Consider the following 9,533-nt stretch of genomic DNA (forward strand, 5'->3'; position numbering starts at 1 on the left):
CCGACTGGGCAGGTGTGGGGAAGCAGAGCCTGGGGCTCCCCAGCGGATCTGGTGTGGGGAGCGCCCTCCCAGGCCCGGTCCTGGACTCTGTTCCCAAGCAGGCTGGCGCCAACTGAGGAGGAAAAGGGGCTTCCTGGGGAGGGAGGGGCCTTGGGGGTGGTGACGTGGCTGAGAACCAGGACACAGCAGGCCCCTTGGAGGGGATGAGCCCTCCCCCAAGGGCGTGACAAGGCCAGTCTATATAGGCCACCACTCCAGCCCAAGTCTGAGTGTGGGGTGGCAGCGGCTGGGGGCTTGCCAGTGCCTAGGCACGCTTGGCACCATGGGTGGCCGAGCTGCTGCCCCAGGGAGGGCCATGGGGACGCTGGAGAGGTGGGGCCTGCCGCCGTGGGCACGGGCCATCCTGCTGCTGGCTCTGGCCACACATGCAGCAGGTGAGCTCACCTACCCGTGGCGGGACATGGAGACTCAGGAGTGGCTCACGTGCAGCCAGTGCCCCCCAGGCACCTTCGTGCAGCGGCCCTGCCGCCGGGACAGCCCCACGATGTGCAGCGCGTGCCCTCCACGTCACTACACCCAATTCTGGAACTACCTGGAGCGCTGCCGCTACTGCAACGTCATTTGTGGGGAGCGCGAGGAGGAGGCGCGGCCCTGCCAGGCCACCCACAACCGTGCCTGCCGCTGCCGGCCCGGCTTCTTCGCGCACGCCGGCTTCTGCTTGGAGCACGCGCCTTGCCCGCCTGGCACCGGCGTGGCTGTCCCCGGTGGGCAGCAGGGCTGGAGGGGGGGGGGTGGCAGCCCAGGATGTCTGCTGCCACTGAGGACAGCAGCCCAGTCTCCCCTGACCCCTTCCTCCCCTCTCGTCCCAGGAACGCCCAGCCAGAACACGCAGTGCCAGCCATGTCCCCCCGGCACCTTCTCGGCCAGCAGCTCCCGCTCAGAGCCCTGCCAGCCCCACCGCAACTGCACCGCCCTGGGCCTGGTCCTCAACGTGCCAGGCTCCTCCTCTCACGATGCCCTGTGCACCAACTGCACGGGCTTCCCGCTCAGCACCATGGAGCCCGGGGGGCCAGGTGAGCGGGGGGAGGGGGGGCACGGGGGGGGGGGTTGATGCTCCCCCTCCCACCCCAGAGGGAACGGAGTCCCGGGGAGTAAACTGCTTTTCCGAGGTCACAACAGTAGTGCCGTGGCATCTCAACCCCACACCCTAGGGCCCCCCGCACCCACTCACGGGCAGGGACTTCCCTTGCTGGGTGTCCCCCAGGGCATGTGGAGGCCCTCACTACCGCGTCCCAACTCCCCCGCAGGGGCTGAAGAGTGTGAGCGAGCGGTCATCGACTTCGTGGCCTTCCAGGACATGTCCTCCAAGAGGCTCGTGCGACTGTGGCAGGCGCTGGTGGGCCCGGCGGCCTGGGGTCCCGTGGCCCCGAGGGAGGGCCGTGCAGAGCTGCAGCTGAGGCTGTGGCGGCAGCTCACGGAGATGCGGGACGCGCGTCCCGGGACGCTGGGGGTGCGGCTACTGCAGGCGCTGCGCGAGGCCAGGCTGCCTGGCCTGGAGCGCAGCGTCCGCACACGCTTCTGGGCGCACTGAGCCCCCCGCCCCCTATTTATTCTCCTCCCAAGCTTTGGCGCCATGCGGCATCACCCGCACGGCAGGCACCACAGTACTCTCAGCCGAGCTTCTAGGCTCCTGCTGCACTAACAAGGTTTATTTTTCTGAAGCTGTTTGTACAACGTCCTGTGAGCCTGTGTGTGTCTACAGGGTGTGCAGCGGGCCGTCCGGTGGGGACACCACCCCCCCAAGCGCTCTCAAGCTCCACGCACTTCCTCTGGCTGCTGATCACCCCCAATGAACGGACCCTCGGTGGGAGGGAGCGTTAGAGACGGCCAGCAGGTAGCAAGTGTGTCCCTTCCGGCTGTGGGCACCGTGGCGAGCCCGAGGCGCGTTCCATGACCCCCTAGATCATGCTTGTCTGCGACAGTAGAGGGACAGCACACCCAGTATAGGGCTCTTGCGGTGAACAGGACCCAGCTTGGAACGGGCAGCGGAAGCCGATACCCTGGGCCACCAGGACACCCGCCCCACCCCTCCGCTTGAACTCCACCCAGTCCCAGGACGCAGGGGATTTCCCAAGAGGGAACCAGCCAAGGACCTCCTCCAGGCTGGGTGCGACCCACCGCCTTTTCTGAGAAACCGGGCTTTTCCCCTCAGGCAGGCTCAGAGAAGTGCTGGACTGTACCAGGAGCAGCCTGGGGAACTCCCAGCCTGTGCCACGGGCCCTGGAGCCCCATGCCTGCCCCCTCCCTCCCAGGAGCCCAGGAGTCACCTCACCTGCGCCCCCCACCCCCTGCAGCCCTGACTCAGCCTTTCTCAGCAACTATTCCCAGCGTCCCCGCCAGGGACCAGACCTCGACAGGAAGCCACCAGGTCCCCGGCTCTGGCTCAGCTGTTCCCATAGAAGCAGAAAAGCAGTGCCCAGGTTGGTCAGAGCTCAAGCCTGGGGGCCCCTGGTGCTGTGGTCACTGTGCCCAGCCAGCCCAGAGTCCCTGGCTAGGGTTGGGTTCCTGGAGGGGCGATGGACAGCAGCAACTCAGACCGCCGTCCTCCTGGACACGGTCCAGCCAGCAGCGACGGACAGCTCTGGCAGGGGCCATGTAGGCAGCGGCCCAAGGACCCACCACACCCAGAGACCGGGCTACCGGGCACACACTTCCAAGTGGGCTTCGAGACAGCTTGTCCCCAGGCGGAATGGGAACCCTGCCCCTCACCCCCAGCTGGGAATGAAGGCCCAGCCCAGCACCAACCTGGGCTTCACGGGAACCCGGCCCACCTTCCCAACACCCCCACTGTGCCCTCCCCCACCCCCCCCACCCTGGCAACCGGCTGTCCCAGTGACAGACACACAGAGAGGGGACAATCACTCCTTCCCCTCCTGCTGGGGATCCAAAGGAGGTGATGTCCTGTGCCTTGTTCTGAGGGCCCAGAACCCAGGGCCCCGCTGGCTTCCAGCAAAGTGGGCCAGGTTTCCCTCAAGAGGACACCAGCCCCCAACCCATCTCCAGGGCCAGAGGGGACGGAGGCCGAGGACAGTCATGACCCCAACAGCCGCCTCTGTGGGGGCGGCTACACAGAGCAGCGCCGGGAAAGCCCATTTCTGGACTGGACCCCTGGGAAAAGCAGGTGGGGGCCGGGGCACACACCCCAGGAGTCCCGGCTCCCGTGCGGGTCCTGCTGCCCTGATCCCTCGGCAAAAGCCTCCCGATACCTACACTTGCACGGACACAGAGAAAAGCTCGTCTTAAAGAGAAAACAAAGCCAATGAAGAACTAAAAGCAAAGCAAACCCGACCCCCAGGGCTGGCGGCTGGGAGCCCGCAGGAGCGCTCCGCGGGTACTCGGAGTCGTGGGCACCGGTGGCCACTGGCCACACCTACGTGATGTCCCTCTGCCGCGGCGGCCGGTGCACGTTCCGCACGACGCACTTCACCATCCACTCGATGCCCTCACGCACCCCTTTGCTGTGGAGACAGCAGGCATGAGTGGGGGGGCCGCTCAGGGCCCGCAGCCCCCGGGTGAGAGCCCCCCACTCACCCTGTGAGAGCCGAGCAGGCCTGGGTCAGACAGTCGCGCCTGCCGATCTTGGAGCTACAGTCGCTGAACGCGGTCTTGATGTCGGGGATGGAGAGGCAAGTCTGCGGGAAGGGCGGGCAGTGAGGAGCGGGGTCCCCGGCCCTGCAGTGAGGAGCGGGGTCCCCGGCCCTGCAGGGAACGCCCTAGCCCAGGGACAGGACCCGGTCTTGGTGGCAAGGGCTTCTCTGCCTAGAGGGCTCCTGCAACAAGTGGCCTGGGAGAGAGGAAGGAGCAGGTGGCACAGGCAGCCCACAGGACATGGAGGGCAGATGTAAGTGACCTCCAGTGCCCCCGACCTGAAGGCACAGGAGCTGCAGAAACAGGCCTCGCAGAGCACCCGCCCCCCACCCAGACAGCCCGGAAGCAGCCACGGCCCTGCAGACAAGCCGAAGTCAGAGCCGGCTCCCACCCTGGGAGTCAGGATGGGATTCCGTCCCGCACAGGGTGTCCCCACGGCGCCGGCAGCCAGGCCCGGGGCAGCCAGATAGGCCACGCTCACCCTCCTGCGGAGAGAAGGCCCTGCGCACCTTGGGAGGGCTCTGCGCACCCGGGACACCTGTGGCTCGGGGTGCCCAGGACAGGCACCCTGTTCCCCAACCCCCAGTGATGGGGCCCACTGACTCTCGGCCCACACCGTGGGGACGCTGGGATGAGAGGCTCACCTCAACGTCCTGCTTGTTGGCCAGGACCAGTATGGGGACGCCGTCCAGAGCCTCACTCGTGACCATCTTCTCTGAGGTCAGGCGGGAAGGCAGCGGTGAGCACCCACACGGAGAGGCCTGCCCGGCTCTCCGCAAGTGCCTGCTTTCACTCCTGGCCACGGCCCCGCCTGCCTGGGGTGGACCCAACCTCCAGCCAAGGCCAGCTCCAGACACACGGGATGGGCAGACTGGCCCTGCCTACTCCCCGCCCCCCTTCCAGCCCTAGCCACGTTGTACCCACCAAACGCTCGCTTGGACTCGGCCAGCCTCTCCTCATCCGTGGAATCGATGACGTAGATGACGCCGTGACACTCCGCATAGTACTGGGGAGGGGAAGAAAGGGGGTGCTGGGCCACCCCCCGCACGCGAAGGCCCTTCTGGGGAGCTTCCAGGGAGTGGAAGGTAGGACAGGGTGGCGACGCAGCCCGAGACTCCTTCAGAGTGGGCCTGCTGACCTCGGGCAGGGGGTGGCCAAAACCCTCTGTCCACTTCCCGGGTGCCATGCCCCCGAACTCCACCTCAGCATCTGCTTCTGAAAACCACCCGACTGCTGGCCTGACGCTGGCTGGAGGAGAAGGACAGGACTCGAGAGCTAGAGCCCAAACCAAGCGGGTCCCCACGCGGTTCCGAAGCAAGGGGAGGGCACTAGCCAGGTCACGCGCCAGTGTGGACGGCAAGCCCGGTGGCCATACCACCAATGAGCTACAGGAAGGCCACCAAGGGGAGAAGCAGGGCTAAGGGCAGGGCCAGCAACACGGAGCTCTGCGTGCTGCACTGGGGCCAGGACAGCGGTCAGCCCCGGGCACGCACAGAGCAGCGGGACCAGAGCCCAAGGCCTGGGAAGAGTTCTGTGCGGACAACACCGGACAGATGCACCAAGTGGGGCATGTGAGGGGTACGGCACGTGGGACACGGGGCGCAGCTGTGCACGTGGGGAGCCCCCCGCCTGCCGCACTCAGGAAGAAAACCGGAAGCAGGCAGGTCACCACACAGACAACAGCAACAGCAGCGCCGCTGCCCCAGCGGCCACGAGCGCCCATCGCACACAATGTAAGGGCAAGCCGGGCACAGCTGAACACAGGCCTCACAGCACCGGGGGGTTCTCGGGGTGCACCCGGGGCGCGCGGACAGCTCCCAGCCCCACGTGAGACAGGCTTTCCTGTCTGCGCTTGCTGCCCGACACAGGCGGCCATCCGGGGTCTGCAGGCCGCAGGTCACACACACGGCGACTCGTGCCCAGTGACAGTAGCCTGCAGGAGCTCTGGGCAGCAAGCGGTCTTGTGGACGATGGGGAGCTGGTGGACCTGACAGCAGATGTGTCCAGGCGGGAAGGGCCACCGCACGAAGCCGGCAGCAAGGCCGGGGCAAGGATCACCTCGCAAGCCCCGCAGCATGTGACCCGGCCAGGCAGACGGCGGCAGTCAGCGCAACAGGAGCTGGACATCTGGGGCTGAGCACGAGCAGGACCGAGAGCACAGCAAGCTGCCTCGACCCCAAGGCACCCTCCCCTGTGGCCACATGCTGACCTTTCAGATGTGGCCTGGAGGGACAGAGGCCAGAAGCGCTCCCCGTGGCAGGCACGGCAGTCCCCCCCGTCTCATCTGTGTGGGAAGGTGCGGCCCGAGGCCGTTGCGTGGACAGACCCACGCGCAGCAGCACACAGGCTGCGCGGAGGCTGCGTGCAGAGGAAAGGTCTACCAGTCACCTGCCTGGGACCAAACGCCAACAAGCCAACGAGCGCCCCGGCGCCCGACGGTGCAGGGGGACCAGGGCCCAGCCCGCGGCACCTGGGAATCGTGACGCAGCACGAGTTCTATTTCCCATCCACCCTGGTGACCCACAGGGGGCTCTGCTGCCCCCCTCACAGCTCTAGGCCCTGAAAGGTCAGGGGCAGGGTCACCACCAAGGCACCCCTTCACTGAAGGCTCAGCAAGAGACCTGCAGGGTCACAAACCCTGGCTCCTGTGGGACGCGCTAGGCACCGTGGGTTCAGGGGCCAGCAGAGACCCTGGCCCGGCAGGGGAGGCAGGGTGCCCGCTCCACGCTCCACAGGGGCCGGGAAGCTCCCGAGGAACCCAGAAGTCCAGCAGAGAAGGGGCGCTCCGCAGTCAGGGGCCTCTTGGGAAGCAGGGGCAGCGGCAGCAGCTAGGGAGGGGGACGCCACTGGCTCCAAGGCTCGTCTCCCTCTTCCGGCCTGGCCTGAGGAAGCAGCGCTGGAGGAGCGAGGGCCGGGTCACAGCTGTGGGTGCAAGCGGCGGGCAGTGCACCCAGGGCACGAACCTGCTGCCTCCCGCAGAGTCTACATGAACCAAGAGCCCCCTCCCCAAATCCCAGCTGCCCAGGGCAGCCCACCGCGATGCCCCCGCAGGCGGCGGGAGTCCTGCTCAGCCTGGCCTAACGGGACGCAGCTGGGAGGAGCCCTGCTCCCCAGTGCTCCCCGCGGGGAGCCACCTGAGCTGACCCTCGCCCTGGCCCATCCACGTTCTCCGGGCTCCGCTCCCAGGAGCTGCTCCTCAGCAACCCCCCGCCACCGTCTCAGCATCTGCTCCGGAGACCCCCGTCTGGGACAGAGCGTCAGGTCCCGCTCCGCTCCCCACACGAGTCTCTCTCGGTTCAGAGGAGCAGGCCCTGGCCTCGCTCTGCCTCGGTCCAGCTTAAATGGCCAGAGAGTCTGCCGGGGGCTTTCTCGCCACCAGAAGCCAGAGCAGAGGACGTCCCTTCAGAGGAAGACTGGGAGCAGGTGATGGGGTCCCAGCTGCCGCAGTCACAGGCAGACTGAGGACCTGCACGCTCGGCTCTGCACTCACAACCGCTACGCGCCGGGTGAGCCTGCCTGCACCCCCAGCACCGGGGTGCGCGCACCAGTCCTGCCAGTGTGGGGACAGGCATACCTGCGCCCCCGGTGCTGGGGGCACCAATCCACCAGGATGGGGCTGCCTGAGGCAGGGGTTACATCTGTCCAGCGCACGGTCGGATCACAGGGCCCAGCACCGGCGGAGCTGACGTGACCACAGCGTGTGGGAGGAAAAGCAACACACTGGGGGTCCCAGAAATAACCCAAACCTATGCCAGGGAGGAGGCAGCCGCTATGAGCCTCCGAGGACACTCTCTCCTGATGGGACGGAGGACAGGTCCTAAGGCAGGAGAGAGGGAAGGGGCCCAGCCAAGGAGACTCAGGCCCCGGTGGGGACACTAAACGTCCCGCAGGCACGGTTCCACGCCCACGTCTGTTCCTCAGCCATCGCTGGTCTCGTCCCGGGGGGATGACCAGCAAAATCTCTAAGTCCAAAGGCACCAAGTGTGTCCTCGCTCCTAGGGGAAGGACCCGGGAGCTGGGACAGAGCCGGCGGTGACAAAGCTGCTCACGGGGAAGGAACAAGGGGCCTCCGCGGCCTTCGCAGGAAGAGAAACGTGGAGGGCGCGGCACCTGGAGAACAACGCCCCAAGGGACAGGCCGCACGCGGCCGGCGCTGTGGGGGCGCGTCTTACCTTGTCCCACAGCGACTGCAGCTCTTCCTGGCCCCCCAAGTCCCAGAACATGAGGCGCGCCTTGGCCACGTCCACGGTGCCGACTGGGGAGAGAGCGGGCGGGTGAGGCGCGCCCCGGCCCCGCTCGGGGCTCCCACGTGGGGCCCTTGGGGAGGGCGGGCCGCCGGCCTCCGGCCCGGCCAGCGCGCGCCGCCCGAAGCCGCAGGCCGCTTACTGTTGAGGCCGACGGTGGTCGTGACCTTGGACAGACTCATGCCCTTGTAGCTCCTGTGGAAGCGCGTCTTCGACTGTTCCAGGAACGTCTGCAACGAGAGCCGGCCGCGCGGCTGAGCGCGACCCTCGCACGCCCGTGCCCCCCGGGGTCGGCCCGCAGCGACCTGTGGGCGCCCCGGCTGGCGGCCTCCGCGGGCTCGGACTCCGTGCGGAGGGGCGGCGCGACCGAGCACCCACCGTCTTGCCGGCATTGTCCAGGCCGAGGATGAGGATGCAGTACTCGTCCTTCTGGAACACGTACTTGTACAGGCCGGACAGCAGCGTGTACATGCTGCCTGCGGGCGGGGCGGGGCGCGGCGGGGCGGCCGTGGGCGGGCGGCGGCGGCGGGCGGGCGGCTTCGCGCCCCCGGGACCCGCCCCGCCGCGCCCCGCCCCGCCGCCGGACGCCTCCCCGCGGACCCCCATCCCCGCCCCGCCCGCCGCCCCGCGGACGCAGCTTCCCGGGGGCGGAACAGGTCCCGGTCCCCGGCCCGGCCGAGACGTCAGGTCTCCGCGCCCCGCCCGCCCCGCCCCGCCCCGCCCCGCCCCGGCAGGTGCCCCGGCAGGTGCCCCGCAGACTCCCAGCGGGAGGCCCCGCCGCTAACCGCTTCTAGAGGCCGGGCGGCCGGCAGGGGGCGCGGACCGGCCGCGGCGGGAGGTCGCCTGGGCCCCTCGCCCGACCGGACACCGGGTCTCACGGCGAAGCGCCGGCCGGGAGTCCCCGCGGCCCGGTCCCGCCCGCCCGGGAGGAGGCGACGGGCCCCGCGGCCTACCTCGCGCCCGTCCGGGCCACGGAGCCGCCGCGCTCCTGACCCCGCCGACCTCCGCTGACCCCGCGCTGACCTCGCGCGCGGCCCGACGGGACGCAGGCCGGCGCCTGCGGAGGGCGGAGCCGTCCCGGCGCTCCCCGCGCGCCGCATCCCGGCGCTCCCCGCGCGCGGCACTTCCGGCGCTCCCCGCGCGCGGCACTTCCGGCGGCGGCGGCACTTCCGGCGGCGGCGGCGCTCGGGAGGAAGCGCCGGCGGGCTGCGAGGGCGGAAGCGGGCGCGCCGGCCGCTCTAGCCGGTGAGGCCGGCGGGGTCTCTATGGCGGCGGCCGGGAGCCCGCGCGGAGGAGGGGCCCGGTCCGGGCGCGGGGGCGCGATCGGGGGCGACGGGGCCGGGGCCCGAGGTGACGGGTCGAGCGGAGGGGGGCCCAAGCCGGGGGCGGGGAGGCCGCGGCCGGCGCGGAGCGGGCGCGGGGCGGGGCCGCGGGCCGGGGCGGGAGGCGGGGGGCCGGGCGCCCAGCGGCTCCGCCGCCCCTCTTCGCGCCCCCGAGACGCGAGGCGCCCCGTCGGCTGCGCGGGCCGTGGTGAGCGGCGCCGAGCGCGGCCGCGGGCCCCGCGGGGTGGGCGGGCGGCGAGGGCGGCGGGCCCGGGGCTCAGCGGCGGCCGTCCTTGCAGCTCCGGCCCCGCGCGGAGGC

At 69.7% G+C, this 9,533-nt stretch overlaps 2 protein-coding genes across 4 annotated transcripts; one reads left to right on the top strand and one right to left on the bottom strand.

Moving 5' to 3' along the window:
• The first annotated feature begins 21 nt into the window (after positions 1-21).
• On the top strand, positions 22-1,736 carry TNFRSF6B (TNF receptor superfamily member 6b). The gene is made up of 3 exons (XM_082746503.1): positions 22-764; positions 870-1,073; positions 1,308-1,736. Exons 1-3 carry the CDS (start codon positions 323-325, stop codon positions 1,589-1,591), a joined length of 930 nt encoding a protein of 309 aa, XP_082602629.1. The 5' UTR covers positions 22-322; the 3' UTR covers positions 1,592-1,736.
• ARFRP1 (ARF related protein 1) lies at positions 1,681-9,003 on the bottom strand. Of its 3 annotated transcripts, none has more exons than XM_082746522.1 (8): positions 8,846-9,003; positions 8,271-8,368; positions 8,035-8,122; positions 7,821-7,903; positions 4,573-4,654; positions 4,293-4,363; positions 3,592-3,692; positions 1,681-3,518 (listed from the first exon to the last, which is right to left on the bottom strand). In XM_082746522.1, exons 2-8 carry the CDS (start codon positions 8,361-8,363, stop codon positions 3,431-3,433), a joined length of 606 nt encoding a protein of 201 aa, XP_082602648.1. In that variant the 5' UTR covers positions 8,364-8,368; positions 8,846-9,003; the 3' UTR covers positions 1,681-3,430. The 3 variants fall into 3 exon arrangements, with proteins under 3 accessions (XP_082602648.1, XP_082602649.1, XP_082602647.1); XM_082746523.1 differs by lacking the exon at positions 8,846-9,003 and adding an exon at positions 8,678-8,796; XM_082746521.1 differs by lacking the exon at positions 8,271-8,368 and having other exon boundaries at positions 8,846-8,953.
• Positions 9,004-9,533: the final 530 nt, after the last annotated feature.

Source organism: Mustela nivalis, assembly GCF_964662115.1.
Source record: "Mustela nivalis genome assembly, chromosome: 8".
Classification (NCBI taxonomy): domain Eukaryota; kingdom Metazoa; phylum Chordata; class Mammalia; order Carnivora; family Mustelidae; genus Mustela; species Mustela nivalis.